The 25,886-nt window shown below is 37.3% G+C and overlaps 1 protein-coding gene across 1 annotated transcript in view; it reads left to right on the top strand.

The window, feature by feature from the left end:
• Positions 1-243: 243 nt before the first annotated feature.
• Positions 244-25,886, top strand: part of RSPO2 (R-spondin 2) — an 87,188-nt gene continuing 61,545 nt past the window's right edge. Inside the window, exon 1 of the mRNA XM_073794371.1 lies at positions 244-509. Within this exon, the coding sequence (XP_073650472.1) occupies positions 428-509 (82 nt within the window). The 5' untranslated portion in view covers positions 244-427. The remainder of the gene's footprint in view (positions 510-25,886) is intronic.

The following is a 25,886-nucleotide window of genomic DNA, read 5'->3' as shown; positions in this document are numbered from 1 at the left end:
GCAACGTGATTCTACATGCATATTTCTTGATCTGGACTGAGGACCCTGCCCTGAGGTCTGCCTCTGTCTGCTCTAGCATCTCCATAAGCCATTCAGTTTGAGCTTCCAGCCTCAACTCTGTCTCTGGGTTTCCTCTTTGTTTCTAAGTTTGGTTGTGTATGAACCATTGTTTTTTGGAGGGTGGCAGAGGTTATTTTGTTTAGCATTTCTATGTGATTAAAGTAAAAGGACAAGAGACACTTGTCTTTTCAGCATGTTGCATTGACCAGAAGTCTGATCATATTCATATTTAAATGTATTTTGTCTTTTCTCTTTTACAGCTAGTTATGTATCAAATCCCATTTGCAAGGGATGCTTGTCTTGTTCAAAGGACAATGGGTGCAGCCGATGTCAACAGAAGTTATTCTTCTTTCTTCGAAGAGAAGGCATGCGCCAGTATGGAGAGTGCCTGCATTCCTGCCCATCCGGGTACTATGGACACCGAGCCCCAGATATGAACAGATGTGCAAGTGAGCAGTCAACTTCTGTCCACCCTATTTTATTGTTTCTGCAACTTAGGGGGAGTTAAGTTGAAAATTTTGATCAAGAAAGAGTACAATTTTAATATGCTACAGAAATAGTTTAAGCTTAAACTTAAAAAAAAATAAGTGAGGTGGTATAAGAACACTTTTGCTTTATCTCTTGTATAGAAGTATATTGTATACACACACTTTTTTTTAAAGATTACCTAAGTATTTTTTCATAGCATGTATCTTAAACACAAGCATGGTAGGCAGATCTTTGTAAGGCGTACTCAGCACTTATCAATAAATAAAGGGATTTAAATTGGGAACATCCTCTTGAGCTTACCACAGTGTCTATAGCTTCTTTTTCTCTTATACTTGAGTTTGTAATACTTGAATTAGTCTAATCTGTAATTTAATACATGAATTTAAAGCACCACTGCTGATAAAAGGTATAACTAAAATACACTTTACTTCAAAGTATTCTAAGTTTAGCAACCACAAAAAGGTTATTAGGGAATGGCATTCTATACATAGGAATACAAGTACAATTATTTTACCTTTTAGTCCAAAAAGTCACTTCTCATTATAGAATTATTCTTAACTTCTGGGTAAATGGTAAAAATTGGAGTTTAAAAAAATGAGTAAGATACCAAAGGAATATCCCCCTTTTTAAGGAGCTCAAATTTTAGGGGATAGAAGGAGAAAAAAGGGGAACATGGAGTGAAATGACAGATGGGTAAGCTGTTTAATCATAATTCAATACACTAAGTACTAGATCAGCAGGCAACTTGTATGTTATGGGAGTGATTTAATTATCTCCAATTAACACAGTGTGCATGACTATTAAATCAGCTGAGGTCTTTAGGTAAGAAGAGACTTTGAATTTTATCATCCAAGGGCAATGTTATTTTGAAAGAAGGCAGAACTACTAGAGGAAGGTTATATAGAATCTGGGAAGAAGAAGGGACACGTTTGTAAAAATAATGTGTTTGGGAAACAAGAAGTCTCCTTTGGGGATGCTGTTGGCATCTTGGCAAGGCAACTTGGCCTGCATTGCCGGACATTTAACATTCTTAGTCCTTGCTCGGTAAATCTTCTTCATTCCCCCAAATCACCGTGACAATAAAAAATGTCCCTAAAAATTTCCAGACACCTCCCAGGGGAACAGTACCATCCCTGGAGAACCATTGAGTAGTAGCTGCTTAGTGTGAGGTGTGGTTGGAATTGAAGATGAAAAGGGAGGCTTGAGTGCAAATGATAAAAGTCTTGAGTGCAATGCTAAGAAGTCTGGATGTTATCTGAGGGTTCTGAGCAGACAGTGAATTAAAGCAATTGCTTTATTTAAGATAATTCTTGCAGAAGTGCAGGAAATGAATTGGAGAAGTCTATTGTAACAATTGCAGATGAGAAATTGTGTTCTGATGAAAGGTTTTTGGGTAATGAATTCCAGAGACGTTTAAAATAGAATCAATGAGACTTAGTAACTAACTAATTTCACAGAATAAAGAGAGAATCAAATTTGATACTAAGGTTTCTAGCTAAGGTGACTAGGTGAATAGTTTTGCCATTAGCAAGATAGAAACATATGGATTTAGAGGAGATTTGTATGGACTTCCATTTTATGGAATTGTTGGGATTAATAACTAGAGGGGTACGGCTCCCCCAGAGTATCAATAGATTGGCCATTTTTTTCAAATATGTACCTTATCCTTAAGGTGTATGATTTGGGCTAGCTAGTAATGTCTATCCTCATAGTTTTTGAACCTTCATAGGAGGATGTGTCCATCTTGAAATGGATTCCTGTTCAGATTGCTTTAGACCACCTATGGGGGGGTGGATTTGGGTCCATGAATATTCTGTGTGTTTTTTATTCCAGACTATCAGTGCACAAGGAAGATAAGAGTGTAGATAGCTCCAGGCATTTATTCCAAGTTCTATGCCTAGCACTCTACACACTGTGTATGGACAATAGGGTGACCATATAATTTATTACTCTACCTGGGACATTGGGGATTGAAAGTGGCTGCTGTTAATAACTATGCAGGGACATTGGGTGTAAAGAAGGGCTGTCCTGGGCAAACTGGAATGGGTGGTCATTCAGCAGTACCTCATAGTCTTATCAACAGGGTCTTCCTTAGAGAGATACCCCAAGGCAGGGCTTAACACAAATATTTTGGTTAAGTTGATCCCTTTTCCCAGAAATGGAGAGGAGAGCAATGACTGTAAATCAGCCTTGGAAAGAGAATCTACACGTGAAAATGGGTTTGCTATGGCTATACTTATTGTAAGTGAATGCAATCGATGTTGCAGTTTACTGACCTAGAAATCATTACTTATCTGGTACAAGCGGGAAGTGCTTATTAACAAGGCTCCTGTGAAGCAAAGTGAAAGTGGAAAATTATTTCTTAATTCTCAGTATATGACTTCAGATGATTATGGTTCATTCTTAGTAATATTGGCTCTTTTTCATAGATGCTTGAAATATATTGCATTGTTATTTGTATTCCATACAGAGAATGAGACAGATTTAAATTGGAAAAGCTGTCACAAACTTAGAATTTGAAATCATATTGACTTTTTGTTTTAGAAGATTAACGCTAGACAGTAGAGAAGATTATACTTCAAGCAACAGTAGCTTTAAAAAATCCTCTAAGTGAAACTTGCTCATCTATTTCCTAATCACTAAAGTAAGATTTCATTGTAAAGAAAAACCTCTCTTCCAAAGAAAGACTTGCCCTATAGAATATTGGCTGAGGTTGGCTTCTTGTCCATACAGTGTGGATCTTATAAAATTCAAACATGCTTATTAAAAACCAATTCAATAATCATTTGCGGCATAGTGTGGAAAAAAACATACTACCACACTGAGTTGCCATTGTCTCTGATACTGTTAGGTGAGATTTCTCTCATATTTTCTTTCTCATTCATTGATAAACTCATTTACATGAAAAAGCTTAATTTTAAAAATTGCTATACATATTCCTTGCAGAAAGCTTGGAAAGTACATAGAACTTTAAAAAAATAAAAAGCAGAAACAAAAATAAATACTACTCAGAGATAACAAAAGTCAACATTTTGGCTTCTATTTTTTTTTTATAATCACACCTGTATATATATACAATAATATTTATTGCTCAGACTAACATTTAAATTTAGCTAGGAATTATAATTTTCTCTAGATAATTTTAAAATTTTTATTGGGGTAGAGTTGATTTACAGTGTTGTGTTACTTTCAGGTGTACAGCAAAGTGATTCAGTTATACATACATATCTATTTCTTCAGATTCTTTTCCCTTATAGGTTATTACACAATACTGAGTATAGTTCCCTGTCCTATACAGTAGGTCCTCATTGGTTATCTACTTTATATATTAGCGTGTATATGTTCATCCCAAACTCATAATTTATTCCTTCCCACCCTTTTCCCTTTGGTAACCATAAATTTGTTTTCTAGGTCTGTGGGTCTATTTCTGTTTTGTATATAATTTCATTTGTATCTTTTTTTTTTTTTTTTTTTTTTTTACATTCCACACATAAGTGATATCATATGATATTTGTCTGGCTTACTTCACTCAGTATGACCGTCTCTAGGTCCATCCATGCAAATGGCATTATTTTGTTCTTTTTTATGGCTGAGTAATATTCTGGCTTCTATTCTTGACATTTTGTTTCTGTGTATATTTATGTCTTTCTTTCCTTACAAATGAGTCATCATTCTGTTTTGTGATGTTTTAATTTAATGAATTATGAACATTTTTCATGTCATTAATTATGACTGCTTGTTTTCTACTGAATGGATATACCATAATAATCTAGCTAATTATCTGTTGAAAATTTGCTTTTAGTTTTCACCACTGTAAGCAGTTATATGAAGAATTTCCTTGTATATAGATTCTTTTGCTTATACACACATGTATAGTTTTACACGTTTTTTCTGATTTATTTTCATAAGATAAGCTTTTAAACATAGCATATTTTTCCAGCTTTACTGAGATATAATTGAGATACAAGCATAAAATATATTTTAAAGACTTTTGATATATATTGCCAAATGGCCTTCTGGGAAAGTTGTACTCATTCACGTCTTTACTAATAGCAGACATTTTCCCTTGCATCTCACCAACACTGGGTATTAGTGACAAAAAGGATAAAATGCATCTTTTTTTGTTTTAATATGCTTTTCTTTGATACAAATGAAGGTAAACATTTATTTTTCTCATGAATATTGGCATTGCAGAATATTTACCAGAATCCTTGGCCTTCTTTTTTCCTCTAATTGCACAACTATTTTCTTAGTAACATAAATAAAAACCTTCAAGTGAAGGATAACACAGAATATGCTCACAGATCATAAACGGAGCGTTCAATGAATTATCACAAAGTGGACACACGTATGTTACCATCACTCAAGAAGAAATGTTAACAGTACCCCAAGAACCCTCATTATATCCTTCCCAATCACTCCCATTTCTCCTTCAACAAAACTGCTATCCTGACTTGTAACCAAAACCATATAAAAGATTATTCATGATGACACTAATCATACTAGCTACAAATTGGAAACAACTCAAATGTCCAAACAATAGAGTATTTAAAAAAGTATATATAGAAGTAGAGATGAACTACTGCAACATGAAGCATCATAAATAAATCTCACAATATAACATTGGGTGAAAGAGGCTATAAAATAATATTTACATACTTTTCGAAAATAGGTAAAATTAGTCTATGGTGCTAGATGGCAGGATTGTGGTTTTTACTGATGTGCATTTATTGAACACCTACTATGTGCTGACTTTGGTACTAGATACCTGAAGATACAATAATGAGTAATAACTAGTTTCTGTCCTTGAGTTGCTTATGGCATAGTGCAGTGACATTCTACCAGGGGTGATTTTGCCCATTAGGGAACACTTTAGTAGTGTTTGGAGACATTTTGGTTAATACAAGTGGAGGGGTGCTACTGGTAGCTGGTAGACAAAGGCCATGGGTACCACTCAACGTTCTACAGTGCAGAGGACAGCCTCCTGCAGCAAAGAATTATGTGGCCTGAAATGTCAGTAGTTTTGAGGTTGAGAAAGCCTGGTCTAGTGGAAAGACAGATAGTTAGTGTATTATGTGGTAAATGCTGCTAACTATTTAGCTTCCATTCTGTGCCAGCTACTCTATTAGATGTACTTTTCCTCATTTTATTTTTCAAATAAGTGTGGAAAGTAGATTATGGTGTTTCTATTTTATGGATGAAGTTACCAACTAAGTAAAACGCACTTTCCAATGGTTGGGTGGATTTCAGCAATGAAGGAGCTTCCACTTAAAAAAAAGCTGTGGGTGTTTGCAGAATTATTAGGATTAAGTATTATAGGTAGAAAAAAGGAAAAAAAAAACACATGGAAAGGTATGGAGAGGCACAAAAAAATCATTCCTTGTGAAGTAAGATGCAGGTGGTTGAGTGCAGTTCCACTGCAAAATCAGAAAACTAAAAAACTAGTTAGGTTGGTGGGGACTAGGTCATTGCAGACCTTATGTGCTAAATTTAGGTAGTAGAAACATCCTGAAAGCCACAAGTAGTCAACGAAGCATTACAAGTAAGGGAATGATAAAGGTTATGGTTTTGGGAAATATTTTTCTTTTAGCTGCATGGAAGATGGGCCAGAGGGGAGTCTGCAATGAAGGCAGCAAGATCAATATTCTGGGTAAAAAAAAAAAAAAAAAAGAGAACAGCTGTATCCTCACTAGACCCTCCCTGGCCAATCTATATAAATTTTAACCTTCTCTATTCCAATATTTCCTTTTTCCTTCTCTTCTTTATCCCTCCCTCTCTTCTTTGCTCCCTTCTTCACTCATTCCTTCCCTCCCTTCTTTCCTTAGCACTTATGGTTGACTAACACACTGCATATTTTACTTATCTGTTTTATTCACCTCTCCCACTAGAATACAAGTTCCCAGAGGGAAGGGATTTTTAGTCTGTATTGTTCAGGCTCTTGTTATGCAGAATAGTGTCTGACACATACTGGGTGCTCAGTAAATATTTGAATGAATAAATGACCTAAGATAGTTATAGTGGAAATGGAGAAGTGGAGAGAGATATTGAGGAAGAATCGATAGGACTTCATAACCAATTGGAGGATGTTAGCCAAAAGTGAAGTGAGAAATTAAGATTACTCTTACGATTTTGACTTGAGAGCTGGAGAGTAGAATTTATCAAGGTACAAAATATAGGAAGAAGAGCATATTTGCTGGAGAGAAAGATCATGATGGTGGAGAATGGTTGGTTTGGGGCATGTTGAGCTTGAGGAAGTATGAGACATCCTGGGGAGGAAGATACCCAATAAGCAGTTAGATGTAAGGGTCTGGAGCTGTCAAGGGAGATCTGAACTGAATTATTGAGAAGAAGAAAAGAATATCAACTGAGAGAGAAAGAGTTCTGAGGATTGAAGCCTGAAGAATGGGGACATTTTACAGCAAGGAAAGAAAAGCCTGTGGCAGAGGCCATGACAGAATCACCAGGAAAATAGAAAATTAGAGAATGATGTCCCAGAAGCAAGTAGGAAGACTTGAAGTATCAAGGGGTCAATGTCAAAGTTGTACTGTTTAAACAAGAGTTGTTGACCTCGATGGGAGTTGTTTCATTGTTAATGTTGGAGTGCTATCCTGATTGCTACGGTTTCAGGGAGTACATTGAGTCTTAGGGAAGCAGCCAGGTGACTGTAGACCCTCCTTCTCTTTCCCTTCCCTGCTAAGCTTGTTGCAAAAGAGTATCTGATGATAGCTAGAAGGCTCACAAATTAGGAAATCGTGTGTGTGTGTGCGTGTGTGTGTGTGTGTGTGTGTGTGTGTAAGATGGAAGGAGACTTGAATGGGAAATAGCCAGTTGAAGTGGAGAAAGAGAGGGATGATTAAGGCAACAAAATCATTAAAGAGACAGAAGAACATAGGATCCAAAACCTAACTGAGGAAATTAGCCTTGGACATTAAACAATTGTTTAATCAGCAATCTATAAAGTATCTACCTCATGTTAGTCAAGGTTTTTGTTTAATTCATGTACAAGGAAGGGGATCAAAAATAGGCTGAAGTGAAAGAAAATGGACTAGTAAAGTTTTTTATGTATAAGAAAATAATATATAATTGTCTTGCCAGAGGCAGTATATTTTTAAAAATCATTTGCAAGCAAAAAATTATGGAAATGACATTTTGCAGTTCTGTATCCAGTGAACTTGCTACTTTTGTTTTCTCTCTGCTATATTTTATGATTCTGCCCTTGTTTTGGCACTTTGTGAGAAATATCTTTGGGGCCAGGAGAATACTATAATTTGTTTTTGAAATGAAAAGACATAGGTTTAAAAACTAGGAATTTTGAATGTATAAGAAAATTCAAAGTTAAGTATAACCATCCCTTAATTTGTGAACCCCAAGATCAGTGTTTAGGTGTTTTTAAAGAATTACTGCATGTCAAGTTTGAGTCCTTTTGGAAACCCCTGCCATTCTTGAATCATGCAGTGTGATGATGCATTTGAAAAAAGATCAAGGTATTTAGAGTTAAAGAAATATGTTTAAGATGTTTTAAATCAAATCTGGATAATTGTGAACTACAAATAAGAGGACCTATATAATTACTCTGAGTACCATAAAGTCTTTATAATTGTTTAAAGATCTGTGAAGATGCAGACCTCTAACAAATATGTTGATGTAACCTCAGTATTTGTGGGATTACAGGAGAAGTAAAATAAAACTAAAGAATGTCTTTATTTAGAAGATACTTACAAATTGACTGAATACACATTTGGGTTGCACGTGAAACCGATACAGAATTAGACAGCAGTAATATATAGCACCATTACCTAAACTGCTGCTGAAGCACACAGGCGAATGGGGTTGGTGTGTCACATAATTATAAGAGAGGTAAGAGAAGGGAAAGGTTAGTGTTTACGTGAGAACAGTCTTTCATGACTGTTGGAAATGGTATGGAAATTGTGTAACTTAATTATATTATCTCCTTCCTTCACCATCTAGCCTGGGTAGCTAGGTCAGTAGTGAAAAGTTAGGGGGTCCAGAGGAAATGGGTGAGCATGATGTGTGAAAGTGCCAGTGATGAGACCTTGATGGGAAACCTGGAGATGGTAAATGATTGTTACTGCTCCAACTCAAAATAATATTCAAATTTAGGGACTATTCTGATTACACTTAAAAGAAACCAGAGGGCTTCCCTGGTGGCGTAGTGGTTGAGAGTCCGCCTGCCAATGCAGGGCACGTGGGTTCGCGCCCCGGTCTGGGAAGACACCGCGGAGCGGCTGGGCCGCTGAGCCTGCGCGTCCGGAGCCTGTGCTCCGCAAAGGGAGAGGCCACAGCAGTGAGAGGCCCGCGTACCGCAAAAAAAAAAGAAACCAGAAATGTTCTAAATCATGTATTGTGTTAGAGCTATTTTACTTTAGGTTTGATCTTTAGCAAACTAGCAAATGGATTAGGGATCATTGAAGGAGCCTATCATATTCTTTATTTTGGAGTAGAGGTTGCACTACAGTCAAGGAAGCGTAATCATGAAGGGGCCACTTGGGTAGTCTGCCCGGTGCTAATAGTATGTATTTATCTGGTGAGGAAAGAGAGGGCACTCTATAATTTGGGCGATACTTTAGACTGCTTAATAAAGTGTATAAATGTAGCAAACACTTAATGCATACCTTTCTTACACTATGCAGGGACAAATGTGTGTTTTTAGAAAATAATGCAAGGGAATACAATGTGGTAGGAATTGTGACAGCGATGCACTGGGTACTCAGGGAACCCATGGATGTCAGCTAATGTGCACTTGGAGATGGGTGAGTCTTAAGATTTTCTAGAGAGTATATTATTATCTGAAATGATCCCAAAGGGAGGAGTAGGGTGAGTAAGAGCAAAAGGGAAAAGGACATTCGTAGCAGACAGTCAGCTGAGAGTTGGCACATAAGGTTTGAGAGTGGAATCCTGGAAGATGAGGATGGAGAATCCCTAAGCTGGGCAGACACTTTACTTGTTTTAGAATGTTCTCTAGTGGCAGCAAGGGAGTAAAGTGAGGTGGTTCTTAAACTGAAGGCTGCATCAGAGTCATCTGTAAAAACACTGATTGCTGGGTCCTCCCCTAGAGTTTCTGATTTGGTAGGTCGGAAGTGGTGCCCTAGAACTTGCCTTTTTAGCAAGTTTCAAGGTAATGCTGCCATGGCTGGCTCAGAGACTACACTTGGGGAATCAGTGCTACAGTGTAATAATTATGTTGTCTCTATCTGTCGCTAATTCGGGAGTACAAGGCTTTGCCTTTAGTAAAAGACACATCTTAATATCCTCTAAGCATATTAGGATATTGTGAAGAAACGTCCCTCATTAATTATCAACATCAAAATCACTAATCATATATCTGATATGGACTCTACTGAGTTGACCATGGTAGAATACACGGGCTGTCAGGTCAGGCTTCTAATGCTTCCAACTCTCTGCTGACCCCTTTTCTGCCTCCTTTACTTTCTCATAACTCCCTCTTCCTAATTCTCTAAGATTCCAAGTATTCTGGCACATATGGTATTCTAATTTATAACTGTGTCTTGATATCTTAGAATCTGATTCCCTTATGTTTTGATTTTGTGGATAAGGTTTTGACGAAAGATTCTGATTGAAATGTGGCTTCTACATGAGTAGAAGCATTGTAAACCTTTATTTTGGACCAGACTTTGAAGGGAAGAGCAGGGGAGTGTTAACTGACAGAAAAGTGGGATCATGGTGACTACTCAGGCAGAGAGGGGCCTTCTGTTGGCTTTGTCTGCAGCTGGCTCAAGAATGGAGATCAACCAGGTATTCTAACTTACTCTTTGACAATGGGTGAGCCTCATGTTCTGAGCCCCAGTGTCCTTATCTGTAAAAACTAAGGGAGCCTATGAAATCATTGCTCTAACATTCTGGGATTCTGAATGCCTTCAGAAATCACTTTTTGTTATTCCAGCCTAGCCCCTCTTCTCAAACTCTGGGTGGGAATGACTATTCCAATATTCTCTTAACAATTCTGTCGCAGATAAATATTTGCATTTTACCATTGAAAAGATAAGCTCAGAATGGTTCAGAAGCCTACCCAAGGATACACAGTATGAAGATGAGCTGAGTCTGATTCCTGTGTTCCTTTAACCATACCTTTCTGCTTCTCTTGGAGAAAATAACAAAAATCACATTATTAGATAAGTTTTAGAATCTGTCTTTTTTTTGGAGGGGGCGGGGAGGGTAAGGTCTTCACTTTCAACTGGCATTCTTTGAAAGAGTACTTTCCTGAGCTGCTTTCTTCCCTGAAGAGGGACCTTGCCTTGGGGGCCGTTCTACAGAAGGTTAACAGGTTGCTGCCTGCTGGAGAAAGCTTATTGTCCTAAAGTGGCTTGACATTGAAAGAGCTGCTCCTAGCCAGTTAATAAACTGACCAGGACTTGATAAGGTTAAAGAATAGTTCCTTAGAGGGACCACAGACCGTGACCCTCTTGTCCCCTTATCAGAAGACAATTGAGATGTGATTACCTGCTGAGTCTCTTGATTCTTATGCTTTCTTCTCAATAAAAGCCATCTCTGCAAGAGAGCTGGCTATATTTTGATGCACCTATGACTGGGATAAAACATTTCTCAACTGATTTTAGTTTTAGGGGGTTGTATCTAAAAGCTTGGTCTCACCTGCTCCACAGTTTAATTGGCTGAGGTCAGCTAGTCAAGAACTTGGCGTTCTAATAGGGGCTCAATATATATGAATTGGATGATTGACATATCCCAGGTGGCTGGGGTCTCTGAGAGTAAGAGGGAGGGCTCAGTAACGCTGGCTGCTCTTCTGTGAAAGACACCATGTGCTTACTAGTAATAATGAAGACTTATTTAGCGCTTTCCTTCTGGTTAAGTCTTTTCAACCACTTATGAAGTACATACATGACTGTGGGAAGCAAGTAAACTGAGTCCTAGAGAAGTTAAATCACTTGTTCAAAATCTGGTAGTGGAGTTGATACTGGAACATGTGTCTGCTGACAACCCATGTTCCTTGTTCCTGGGCTATATGCTTCCTGGAATTCTTTGCAATTTGTTTGAAAGAGGGATCACTTTATAAATTTGTGGAACAGGCAAGCTAAAAGTTGAAACTATTTTTGCGTTTTACGAAGACATTTATATTAACTACTTTTAGCATTTAAAATCATTTAAAGATAAACAAATTTCTTGCTGAAATGCTAAACATGATTATCTAGGAAGGTGGTGGTATAATGGAGCAACCTGGTAGGTTACTATTGACCAAGTGACAGCCCTTTTCAATTCTTTTAATGAGCCAGCATTGATGATAATGAGGATAATTGGGTGATTCTTTTCTATTAAATTTTTTTGTGTGTGAATGATACATAAGTCTTTATTGAAGTATAATTGATTTACAGTGTTTAGTTTCAGGTGTACAGCAAAGTGATTTAGCTATATGTACATATATATCTATTTTTTCAGATTCTTTTCCCTTATAGGTTATTCCAAAATATTGAGTATAGTTCCCTGTGCTAACCCTAACCCTATACAGTAGGTCCTTGTTGGTTATCTGTTTTATATACAGCAGTGTGTATATGGTAATCCCAAATTCCTAATTTATCCTTCCCCTCCCTTTCCCCTTTGGTAACCACAGATTTGTTTTCTATGTTTGTGGGTCTATTTCTGTTTTGTTTATAATTTCATTTGTATCACTTTTTTAGATTCCACATATAAGCAATATCATGTACTTGTCTTTCTCTGTCTGGCTTACTTCACTTAGTTTGATAATCTCTAGGTCCATCCATGTTGCTGAAAATGGCATTATTTCATTCTTTTTTTATGGCTGATTTATATTCCATTGTATAAGTATACCACATCTTTTTTGTTTTAATGTTTGCTACCATTCATACTTTAAAAAAAATTATTTATTTATTTATTTGGTTGCATGTGGGTCTTAGTTGTGGTAGGTGGACTCCTTAGTTGTGGCAGGTGGGCCCCTTAGTTGTGGCATGTGACCTCTTAGTTGTAGCATGCATGTGGGATCTAGTTACCTGACCGGGGATCGAACCAGGGTCCCCTGCATTGGGAGTGTGGAGTCTTAACCACTGTGCCACCAGGGAAATCCTTATACCATATCTTTTTTATCCATTCATCTTTCTATGGACATTTAGGTTGTTTCCATGTCTTGGTTGTTGTAAATAGCGCTTATGTGAACATTGGGGTGCATGTATCTTTTTAAATTATGGTTTTCTCCAGATATATGCCCAGGAGTGGGATTGCAGGATTATATGGTAGCTCTATTTTTAGTTTTTAAACGAACCTCCATACTGTTCTTCATAGCAGTTGTACCAATTTAAATTCCCACCAACAGTGTAGGAGGATTCCTTTTTCTCCACACCCTCTCCAGCATTTATTGTTTGTAGACTGTTCAATGATGGCCATTCTGCTCAGTGTGAGGTAATACCTCATTGTAGTTTTGATTTGCATTTCTCTAATAATTAGTAATGTTGAGCATCTTTTCTTGTGCTTTTTGGCCATCTGTATGTCTTTTTTTGGAGAAGTGTCTATTGAGGTCTTTTGCTCATATTTTGATTGGGTTGTTTGCTTTTTCTGATATTGAGTGGTATGAGTTTTTTATATTTTAGAGGTTAATCCCTTGTCGGTTGCATCATTTGCAAATATTTTCTCCCATTCTGTAGGTTGTCTTTTTATTTTGTTTATGGTTTCCTTTGCTGTGCAAAGGCTTTTAAGTTTAATTAGGTCTCATTTGTTTATTTTTATTTCCATTACTCTAGGAGATGGATTTAAAAGATATTGCTGTGCTTGATGTCAAAGAATGTTCTGCTTATGTTTTCCTCTAAGAGTTTTATAGTATCTGGCCTTACATTGAGGTCTTTAATCCATTTTGAGTTTATTTTTGTGTGCGGTGTTAGGGAATGTTCTAATTTCGTTCTTTTACATGTAGCTGTCCAGTTTTCCCAGCACCACTTACTGAAGAGGCTGTCTTTTCTTCACTGTATATTCTTGCCTCCTTTGTCATAGATTAATTGACCTTAGGTGTGTGGGTTTACTTCTGGGCTTTCTATCCTGTTCCATTGATCTATATTTCTGTTTTTGTGCCAGTACCATACTATATTTTTTGAAGTATAGTTGATTTACAATGTTATGTTAATTTTTGTTGTATAGCTAAGTGATTTAGTTATACATATATACATTCCTTTTTATATCCTTTTCTATTATGGTTTATCACAGGATATTGAATATAGTTCCCTGTGCTGTACAGTAGGACCTTGTTGTTTACCCATTCTATATATACTCGTTTGCATCTGCTAACCCCAAACTCCCACTCCATCCCTCCCCCAGTACCATATTTCAAATACTGTAGCTTTGTAGTGTAGTCTGAAGGCAGGGATCCTGATTCCTCCAGCACCGTTTTCCTTTCTCAAGATTCTTTCGGCTATTTGGGGTCTTTTGTGTTTGCATACAAATTAAAAAATGTTTTATTCTAGTTCTGTGAAAAATGCCATTGGTAATTTGATAGGGATTGCATTGAATCTGTAGATTACCTTGGTGGTACAGTAATTTTGACAATACTGATTCTTCCAATCCAAGAACATGGTATATCTTTCCATCTGTTTGTATCATCTTTGACTTCTTTCATCAGCATCTTATAGCTTTCAGGGTACAGGTCTTTTGCCTCCTTAGGTAAGTTTATTCCTAGGTATTTTATTCTTTTTGATGCAATGGTAAATGGGATTGTTTCCTTAATTCCTCGTTTTGATCTCTTGTTGTTAGTGTATAGAAATGTGACAGATTTTTGTGTATTAATTTTGTGTACTGCCACTTTACCGAATTCATGGATGAGCTCTAGTAGTTTTCTGTAGTAGCATCTGTAGGATTTTCTATGTATAGTATGAAGTCATCTACAAATAGTGACAGTTTTACTTCTTATTCTCCAATTTGGATTCGTTTTATTTCTTTTTCTTCTCTGATTGCTGTGGCTAGGACTTCCAAAACTATGTTGAATAAAAGTGGCGAGAGTGGACATCCTTGTCTTTTTCCTGATATTTAGAGAAAATGCTTTCAGCTTTTCACCATTGAACATGATGTTAGCTGTGGGTTCTTTTCTATTAATTTAAATTGGATATACTGTGAACTGTTTCCTATCTTTTCAGTCTGTAAACAAAGTTCAGATAAAGGTAAGCAATAGCTTATTGCTTTGTGCTGAGGAAAGCAAGTACTAACAACATATTTCAAATAGTTCTTAAAGGAGATGTTTTGTTCAATTAGTAAACACTTTCACTGACCAACCTGTGTGTGTGTGTGTGTTCACAACCCTACAAGGCCTCTGTCAGGCATGTAGAAGTTCTCTTAAACTAATTAAAAACTGTACACATAGATCTGGAAGAAACCTAATTGATTCTGTTTCTTCTTTCCCTCTCCACCCAACCCCAACAAATGTGCATATTGAGGCTTATGAAGGAAGTGCTTCCCCAAAGTCATACAATTTGTCAGTAGCAGGGTGGCCTAAGTGTCTGAGTTACTGACTCCAATGGAATATTCTTTTCATTATACTGTTCCTTAAAAATAAACCATGTGATGTAGACAAAACTATTATGTACAGTTATAAACCTGAATATTAGAAAAATCTCAAAGTTTCTTTGACAATTTTTTAAATGAATGGTCAGTTTAAGTGTTTAAATCCCATTAAGGATTGCAAACCATTTGGTTTTCTAAAGAGAGAACTCAATTTGTGGAAAATCACTTTAAGAGAACACTGAGGACTTCACTGGTGACAGTGGTTAAGAATCTGCCTGCCAATGCAGGGGACACGGGTTCGATCCCTGGCCCAGGAAGATCCCACATGCCAGTGAGCAACTAAGCCCATGCGCCACAACTACTGAGCCTGTGCTCTAGAGCCCACGAGCCACAAGTACTGAAGCCCGCATGCCTAGAGTCCATGCTCCACAACAAGAGAAGCCACCACAATGAGATGCCCGCGCACCGCAACAAAAAGTAGCCCCCACTCACCGCAACTAGAGAAAGCTCGTGCACAGCAATGAAGACCCAACACAGCCAAAATAAATAAATAAATTTATAAAAAAATAAAAGAGCACTGAATTGGAAGGAACTCTGAGCTGTGATTTGAGCTTTTGCACTAACTAGGTTTACAAGCTTAGACAAATACATAACAGACGCTGGAATAATAACCTTCTAGTTCTAATAATTCTCAAGAGTATCTGTTAAGAAAATACTGGGTAACACAGTATTATCTGCTATTGGCTATTCACTTCTTTAATATTGATCTCTTTGTGACTTTATATGAATTTTAAAGTCTAGTTTCTGCTGTGTTCAATCTCTCCTTCCAACCCTTATCTCTACTTGGTTTACAGGAATATGCCTACTTTTATGTCTTATAGAAAGACAAAAAATGAGACATCAGCGCTTCAGTGTAGTTTATGATAAATTGGTGCCTAATTTGGAAATGGAGATTTTTATAATTTAAGTATTTTTGTTTTAAACAAACAAGGTGAACTCTGTTTCAGTGTTTATTCTAACCTGAAAGAGATTTAATATTAAATTTGTTAGTCATTCAGTAGATACATCTGTTGTCATCTGTTGTGTCAAGTACCCATACCCTGTGAATACTGAATAGAATAAGACACGCTCTTTTTCATGGGCTCTCCATTAAATAGGATGATTATAATGAACATAGTTATTAACAGCTATGAGAAGAATTATTGTCATGGGCATCTGGGTGCTGGGAGATTATGGGGAGTCTTAAGGAAACTTCATGGCTAGGGTGAAAGGTACATGGTGATGAAGTGAGGATAGTAGATGGGTATGTCTATCAAGAAGGATCTTGTGTTTGAAAATCGAGGGTTTGAACTGATTCTGGAAGTGAAAGGGAGCCACCGAAAAATTTTAAAGCAAAAAAATGACATGACTAACTTGTGTTTTTGAAAGATCACAGAGGTCCTCATGCAGCTGCAGTCGAACAATCTTAGTTTGAGTATTATGATTTGAAGCACCGGTATGGTTAAACTATCAAGGATTTAAGATGTAGGCCAGGTTGGAGATACGGTTAACAACTTCAGTTACGGTTATTCACCTTCACACTGCAGATGTTTAATATACTGGTCTAGGGTAGCAGTGCCATGACTACTTGTTGCAAGAGAGACCCTTTTTTAATTGTATTGGGTAACTGCTAGAGAAAACTCAAAGGGTACTCTTTCTTGCTATTTGATCTGGATGACAAATTATATCAAATAGATACCCTAAGAGCTAGGATGTATATTTTTCTCCCTGTGGTAAACATGGCTATGTGATTTTCAATACTACTTATATTTAAAAATTTTAAATGATGATACTAATATTTGGAATGTTAAAAGTCTGTTCAGATATTTAATAGAGGAAATCTTTTTCAAGCTTACATTTAATTTTCTTGTGGGTTTGGTAGCTCTCTTGAATGAGCCTATTATTTCAGGATAGACCCAAGTTTGACAGCATCATTCTCTGTTAAAGGCAGATGCTACCTTGTGCTCTGTTTCCCTGTGTCTAAGTAAGGCATCTATTTTGCACTTTAGTTTTTAAAGTGCTTTCCTGTACATTCTCTCATTTGTTGCTGACAATCCTATGAGGGAGATAGTATTATCCCTATTTACAGAGCAGATAACAGAAGTTCTGAGAAGTCCACTTACAAGCCTAAGTGTTGCCTGCCACTACATGGCACAGTGAAGGCTGTATCTACTTTTATCATCAAAGCTACCTTCACAAACAGAGCTGGGTAAAGACATCAGACCATAGGACTAGATATAAACATGATGCAGGTTTTAGCCAAAACATTATTTTGTAAAATTATTCTTTTCTCTTCAGTCAACCCCTTCGCTGACAAGTCAATGCCACACATAATCAAGAAATTAAAAGCTTATTAAAATAGGGTGGAATTTTGACCTATTACTAACTGATAAGGAGTCACCCTTTTTTATTTATCAATATACTGTGAAAAACATTGAAGTAAAACATTGAAGTAATATTATCCCTATGTTGAAATAATTTCAGAGTCCTCAAATTCATTTGATATTTGTCTTACACACACTGCCAGATGGTGTGTATAAGACATCACTATGCCTCTCTAAGTTTAATGCTACCATTTGGTGTTTTAAAAATGAAATTCTTTTCTTTTTTTCCTTCAATGTACTCCATGGATTTCCATCATTCTCTAGGCATCATAGTCAACATACTATGACCAGTGGTAAAATCAGTCCTGTCACCTTTTTGGTAGGACCCTTGAGGTGAGAATAGCTTTCAAATTTTTCATTGGTTGGAAAAATTCAAAAAGAATAGTATTTTATGACACACAAAAATGATATTAACTTTAAGTTTCAGGGTTCGTGAATAAATTTTTATTGGAAAACAGTCATGCTTAATCACCTACATACTGTCTGTGGGTGCTTTTGTTCTACAACAGAGGTGAGTGGTTTAGACAGAGACGGTGTAGCCCACAAAGCCTAAAATACTTTCTATCTGGCCTTTTACAGGAAAAGTTTGCCTATGCCTGCTCTTGCCTATTTGGAGGGTGAAGGGATTCAGAGAGTCTCCTTGTTTTCCTTGGATGGAGGTTGAGTGGAGGGCAAGACATATATTAGCTTCCATATGCTTTTCTGTTAGTTGGGTGGAGAGATTTGCATTTTCCAACATTTGGAAAAATTCAACTAAGTCTTTTTTAGGTCTGAAATTTATTAACCTGCCTTGGTTCCACCTTAATATGAAAGGGTGACAACTTCCCAAAAAAGGAAAAGCACAAGGAGTAACCAAGATGAGAGATCTGCTACTGGTAGGAATTTGAAATCTGATAAGAGATATTAATTTGGTTTATAATTTTTTTAACTTTTTTCATTACTGTCACATTTCTTTCCTATTTTATTCTGAGGTAGTTGTCCTTCTCTCTCATCCTCTTTAGATGGGGGGAAAAAAGCCCTTTAAACACCTAGCTTTGTATTCCCAGCAAACGTGTCCAAGTTTTAATTTCATTTGTTTTGAGAATGATTTCAAATATCCATCACTTGAACATATGAGAAATGACGCCAACATTTTTATAGTTCCTTATTATTTGACCACATGGTTTTACACAAGCCTCAATGTTTCTTCAGATTTCTTTGTGTGGGTGGGCAAGATATCATTTTTAAAATAGTCAGATGTCACAGTGAAGCTCCCAGCAACATATTTTACAAATTTGAGGGGTTTTTTTTAAGAAGTGTTGTAACACTTTAAGTTAAAATAAATCAGGAGGAAACAATTTTTGATAGCATATATATCCTGTGAAGTTGAAATAAAGGGCACTCTGGGCATATAAAACAGAATTCTATAATTATCTGAAAAGCAATGTATACATTTCTGGATTGAGTCCATTCATCCTACCTAACTGCAATTTGAGAATTAAAATTACTCCCAGGCCATGATTTTTCCCATCCTTGTGGTCACTGCCCTAACGGCCATGACGGACCGTGTTTAGTGCACTTCATAAATTGACCATCTTTATAGAGCTTGGAAGTGGGTGCTGCATGTTTGACGCAGTATTTGTTGAAGGTTAGGCTTATTTAGCTCTAGGAAGTAATACACATTTTATGTGGTACCTTTTAACCTTTTCTTTTTGTTCTCACCTTTAATTTGATACTCTGAACAAAGATATGATATAGGTAAGTCAGATATTTTCTCCTCCTATCTGATGGGGAAGGAAGTAGGGCACAAAAAGCATGTAATTTCCCGCCCCCCCCCCCCAGTTCAGACTTGCATTTAGATCTCAGTTTTCCTAAATCCTGGCTCTGAATGTTTGAAGTAGATGACTTTCCATGTAGGTACTCAACAAATGATTGTATTCAGTTTGTTTAGCCGTATGACCTAAACAAGGGTAAAGCTACTATGTTTACTGTAGACAGTGGTCTTTGGATAATGCCTTTCATTTAAGTAGTACATTATGTATGTATGTGTGTGTGTATATATATATATATATATATATGTATACATATGTATATAATTAAAATTTATTATATGAATGTATAGGATATAGAATTAAAATAATTATACATACATATACCCATATATATACAGTGTCTTGGTACCTTATTTGATCTTCCTTCCATCCGCCATCTTGGACTATCCTAGTTGGCAAATTTTTATACTCATAATAGCTCACGTTCTCTTCTCAGATATTATGCTGAGATCTTTGCCTCTATTAAACCTCTGACTTCTCTCAACTCTGAGATAGGGCCTGATGTTACCTCCTTTTTAAAGGTGAGGCAAAGATAGCTCTACTGACTTGCTGATGGTCACACAACAGTAAGGGAGCCAAGATTGTAACCTCAGACCCGCTCACCACTGTACTATTTGAAAGGCCACTATATTCTCAGCATAGTACTTATTCCCTGCCTTGGCTTTTGTTTGAAATGTCCTGTTCTGCACTTGACATAGTTGCATTTCACTCTATGCTAACTCTCCTAGCTAATAAAGGCAATCTTTATTTAAATCCACTCTGGTGGGTTTTACACAGACTTCTACCCTGGATCTTCTCTTAATTTAGTGAAATTAATGCTGGTTTACTGCATCATCATTCAAATAGCTCAGTGGTAAGTATGAAACACTGAGTCCTGAAACCTCTGAATCTGTCCTTTATTTTCTTTAGGTTGAAATATAATGAAGCTTCTGATGAGCTGCATGTAACTAGACCCTACTAGAAAAAATGTAATTTTAGATTTTAGGTCATAAGTTTTCATCAGCCCCTACTCTAATGGGATTACTGCAATAGTACACATTAGAAAGGCATGATTTGTGTAACATAAAGCTTAAAAACTTTATTTAGGGATATTTATAAACCATTGCAAGTTTTGAGAAGGAATGTTAAACAGCAGTATTTGAAGTTGTTAGAGAAGCCTAAAAATATTTAAACAATTTTAAGAAACCTCATATGAAGTTGCACAGTCTAGTACTTTCCATGTGAAAACACTGCTAAAAGTCTAATTTCAACTGTCTTTTGGAACAACCTGTCCCTTTAATATCTGTTCAGATGTTAGTATACACTGAGCCAAGAAACCTCTAGGGTTTTCCAGGGGTTGACTTGATGCTCTTTGATCCTTGCAACTGCTAACTAAAGACTAAATCTCCCCCCCAGCCGCCCACCATGGGTGTGTATGCCACGTTCTGAAGGAGGTGCCAGGAAGCTGACACGAAAGGGCAATTAGAGAACAAGAAGCGGTTGGATATTCACAGTGTGCTGAGGAGCCTGCAGCCCACCGCCCTGGTGCCCAAGAAATAACAGATTCCTCAGTGTGTGTCTGAGGTCCTCTCTACCTCACTGATTCTTTCCTTTCTCTAATAATTGATTGTAACCTATAGAATTACGTGTTCACAGTTGGGTTGAACAGAGGTTGCTTTTTCTCTGTTTTTCATTTTTTTGTTTATATTATTAGCCGCTCTGAGATATTCAAATAAGAGGTGTTTTTTGTCATCTAGATTTTGCTGGGGAGATAAATAAGACTCTCGGTGTGTCAAGGCCCTGAGAGCTGCGGCACCAAAGGAAGAGGCAGGGGAGGGGGATGACTGGATCTTTCTCTTCTCTCAGCTCATCTTCTCCTCCACCCACTTTGTTGGTTCTGTTGATCCACTGTAACTCCTTTTCCCATGACTGTTAGCTCTTAGAGCATGAGGCTCTCAGTGGTTTTCCCTACCTCCCCTCTATCCCTGCTTTCAGGTAGCTTAATTTCCTGAAAATACCCTCTTCCCAGTTCACTGTAAAGACTTTAGCGTAGTTACATTATTACCTCGTTGCCTGCCTGGGTACCTTTCCTATTAGTAGACAGAATATCCTGCAGTGCAGGAACTTTGCTTCTTCATCTGTCCCTCTAGCTATCATCCTGGCACCTGGCCCCAAGGGGCTGTTATCTGCCAAAATGAGGGAACAAACCAGATACCATTTTGATCACGTTATTCTCATGTGTAATCTATGGGGACCTCTTACTGCTAGTTAGACCAAGCCCTAATTTGAACTTTACTTCAATTTTGTTCATTTTAATTGTTACTTAAATACTTAAAACCACAAATAATGTATAATTTTACCTCCTTTTTTGAAACTGAATAAAACAAGAGGTGAAATTCTCCACCCACAGCCATCTAAAGCCGAGTAGCCACGTCACCCATCTAACCCAGTTCATTCCGGCCCCTCCTCATCGGGTGTCATGCACTACGTGAACCATCGCCGTTGTGTTACGATGGAGGAGTCGCCCTCCCAGGACTCTGCTCTCCCCTCTGTCTCTCTCAAACCTGCTCAGCGGAGGCTCCAAATTCCATAGCACACATGACCTGCCACACATCAATATTTGCGTTCTCCATTATACTTGTTTTCAGGTGTTGGACTATTTGTTCCTCCCATAAGATTTGTAGTCCTTTACCAGCAACCATAGATTTTCTTTTTCTATGAAAGATATTTACAGTGCATTTGAAACAATCTCATATTAAGCATTCAAATGAGATTTTAAATATAAAGGAATTGAGTTTTTAAGTGGCATTCACTTGGCAAGCACTAAAACTCGACCATGTGTCCGGCACTGTGTTAGAAACAAGGAATTCAGAGCTTGGAAAAAAAAAAAGTTTGTAATGGCAGAACAGAAATGGATCTTCTCTGCCTCTAATGTACCCAGCACATGCTTCTGATATCTCCTGTGCTATGTTGCGATGCCCTGAAAGTGCCACATGGCCCCCTCTCTTTGGCTTTTCCACCTCCAGGACAGGGAATGGGTGTTACAATTTTATGTTCTCATAAAATGGCACAAAACCTGGCACATACTCAATTTTTGGAGGATGTTTGGAATGAGCTATTGAACTGAACTAGAGTATAATTTGAGAAATGTTATAATGGAGCTGGTATGGCTACTGTGGAAGGACAGAAAGGGCACCCAGGCTATTTTTCTGTTTCTTGGCCAGAGCAAGCCTCCCTTGCCAAATGACAGCCCCATCAGATTGCATTTGGACACAGTTTTACTTGGACAATAATTTTACTTAAACCGATACTGGCAGCCCTCACTTGGTGGATTACAGTTTTGAGGAGGCACTATAATTTAGAAGCATGTAAATTGGATAAAACAGGGTCTTGTATTTCTGAACAAGGACTTAAAGCCCAGGTTTCTAGAGACAAGACCTGTGTTTAGTAAAGTTTGATATACCCGTTTTCTTAGTCAGTATAAAGTTTTGCAAAGTTTTTCAGTCTGTTGAATGATCCCATTGGTGTTTTAGAACTCATTTATTTATAAAATGGACATAAAGATTTTCCTGAAGTGTTAACACAGTGGCTATTTCTGGGGAGTAGGCCCGATGTGTCATCAGGTAAGGAAGACGTTCTATCTTTTCCTTTAAACCTTCTGTACTGTTTTGAATTTTTATTCGTAATGAGAATGTTTTATATATATATATATATATATATATATATATATATATTTTTTTTTTTTTTTTTTTTTTTTTTTTTTTTTTTTGCGGTACGCGGGCATTCTCACTGTCGTGGCCTCTCCCGTTGCGGAGCACAGGCTCCGGACGCGCAGGCTCAGCGGCCATGGCTCACGGGCCCAGCCGCTCCACGGTATGTGGGATCTTCCCGGACCGGGGCACGAACCCGTGTCCCCTGCATCGGCAGGCGGACTCTCAACCACTGCGCCACCAGGGAAGCCCTGTTTTACTTTTGTATGAAAAAATGAGTTAGTAGAATTGATGTGAATTCCTGAAAAGAAGCAGACTGGCAGTGTAGTTGGTTTTATGCCGCTGTTAGCTTTAAAAAGCTTTCGGCTCGGGCTTCCCTGGTGGCGCAGTGGTTGAGAGTCCGCCTGCCGATGCAGGGGACACGGGTTCGTGCCCCGGTCCGGGAAGATCCCACATGCCGCGGAGCGGCTGGGCCCGTGAGCCATGATCGCTGAGCCTGCGCGTCCGGAGCCTGTGCTCCGCAACGGGAGAGGCTGCAGCAGTGAGAGGCCTGCATACCGCAAACAAACAAACAAACAAAAAACTTCTCGGCTCAAAGGTGTTTGTGAGTGAACGCATTGTGTCAGTTCAGGCTGCTAAGTATGTGGGCGGCCTGCTTTGGTTTTATGTTGTGGCGAAGAGTGACGGAGACCAGGAAGATCAGTGGTGCTCCTGACGTCGTTACAGCTTTGCACCAATCAGAGCTTTTATTTAAATGCTTCAATGAATAAAAAAATGTTTAACTTTTTTCCTAATGATTTGGAAAGCACCATTGAACATATGAAAGCAAAGGACACTGGCAAGAGCTGGTCTAATGATTATTTTGAAGGCTAAGGCAGGTTCAGCATTATCATATAACGGGTATAACCTCATGCTCCCAAATCTGAAAAAAAATTGGGATGGGATAACATTCCTTTATTCATTCTTGCCTGTTTAAAAATCAAAAGAATTTCTTTTAGAGTGTAAATACAGCGGCATTTTCTGTATATTTAAGTAGGTCACAAATGTATATTGAAATATCTTTTTCTCTTTTACTTTTAATACACAAATACATTGCAATTAAAAAGATTCACATGACTCAGAAATATAATTTTTAACATTTCAAAATTCCGCTATTTCCCCTTCCCAAATTAACTTCTCACGCTACTTCATATATGTACACATACACGTGTATATGTGCTTTTATTGCATCATACTCTATATATCCTGCAACTTGCCATTTTTCATTTAATGATGGGGCTCACAGCTTATTCTCAGTCATTGCTTATAATTCACCTTGTGCTTTGTCATGGTTATAGTATTTTATAATTTGAATTCATCAGATTTTTATTGTATTGAAATTTGAGGACAAATAATTAAGCTTTCTTCTAGCCAGATTTATGCCTGAAGAAGTCCTAAGGGACTTTAGAGAGAATGATAGGTATTTCAGAAATTCCACATTCTGTGAACTGGTTTAGGAGCATGGAATGAAATGAGGAAAGGGAGCTACAAGTAACAATAAAGATCAGGAAAGGACCTTGTAAAATTATTTCCAAATGCTTATTGCTATAACTTTTTGGCCTAAAAGCTCATAGGTGCAGGCCATGTTAAAAAAAAACAAAAAACAATCAGATCTTATACATAACAATTGACTTATGAAATGTATAGTCCTTTTTTAAAAAAATATATAAATGCTTTGTTCTCTTCACCCTTTAGTTCTGTTTTATCCTTTGGAATGTTTATCATTATTTCTTGGAAAATAATTCTGCTAACAGGAAGGGCTGCTTGCTTTTTCGAAAAATGTAGCAAGAAAACCAACAATTTGTGGACATGATGGTCATGTATTTTGACCATGATTAAGAAGCTACTGACCAGCGATAGACCACCGTTTTATAAAAATACAGGTTACAGCATTTAAGGCTGCAAATGAACATTTTATAGGGTGATAAACCATTCTTCTGTGTCCACTATCCTCCCCTGAAAGAGCAATAGTGTAATTTGACTATGGACTTTCACCCACACAGAGTTGGTTTTCCCATTGTAAATTTGGGTAACATTTTAGAAGAATTAGCTGCTTCATGGTGGTCACTTAATACATGCAGACATGTTTAGACTCAAACTTGAAAGGTGAAGATTGCCGTTTTCTTTTTATAAGTCTAGAAACTGTCATTATTTATAATGTAATCTATTTTAACAAACTTTTTTAGTGTTTGTATTTTGGCTTTATCTTCTCAATTTTCAAAATTTTGATATTCAATGATTTCATGTTTTGGTTATATTTTTTATTCAATTATATCTTCGGTTGTGGAAACTAGTTTTTAAAGCTTTTCTGAATCGTTAAATCACCAAATATAGTACTGGCACTCAGAGGCTTGTTAAAAGAATAAAAGTGTTGCCAGGGAGTTTTCGTAGAGCTTTATGTGCTGTTAATTGCCATCAATTAAATCTGTTACAAGTAGTAATGTACTGTAATCTGTCGAAAACCTCTCCTTTCAATTAGCCAATTCTCCGACTTTTCCTTCCTTCTCCTTGAAGAGTAGTTTAGAGTTTATTTATTTTCACCCCTACAAACCAATTACCTCTGGCCCAGCTGTTCCTCGAATACAGGGGAATCTGACCTAGAATACAAGCCTGTAAATTATTGCTTCTTTTTACACCTTGTAATGTGAATGGTTTAGTGGAAAAATACATGTTTCTGTTTCTAATTCACTGGTGCTTCTATCTGCAGACTACCGATTATGAGCTAGTCGATTTACATATATTATTGTAGATCCTCACAATAACCTTGTAAAGTCAGTGACATCCCTGTTTTATACAGAAGGAAACAGGCTCAGAGAGGCATGTAGCCATTCAGAGTCACATAGCTGGTAAGGGCAGAGCTGGGATTCAAAACCACACCTAGCAGAACT

Source organism: Tursiops truncatus, chromosome 17 (assembly GCF_011762595.2).
Source record: "Tursiops truncatus isolate mTurTru1 chromosome 17, mTurTru1.mat.Y, whole genome shotgun sequence".
Lineage (NCBI taxonomy): Eukaryota > Metazoa > Chordata > Mammalia > Artiodactyla > Delphinidae > Tursiops > Tursiops truncatus.
This window is presented reverse-complemented; position numbering and strand designations above follow the sequence as displayed.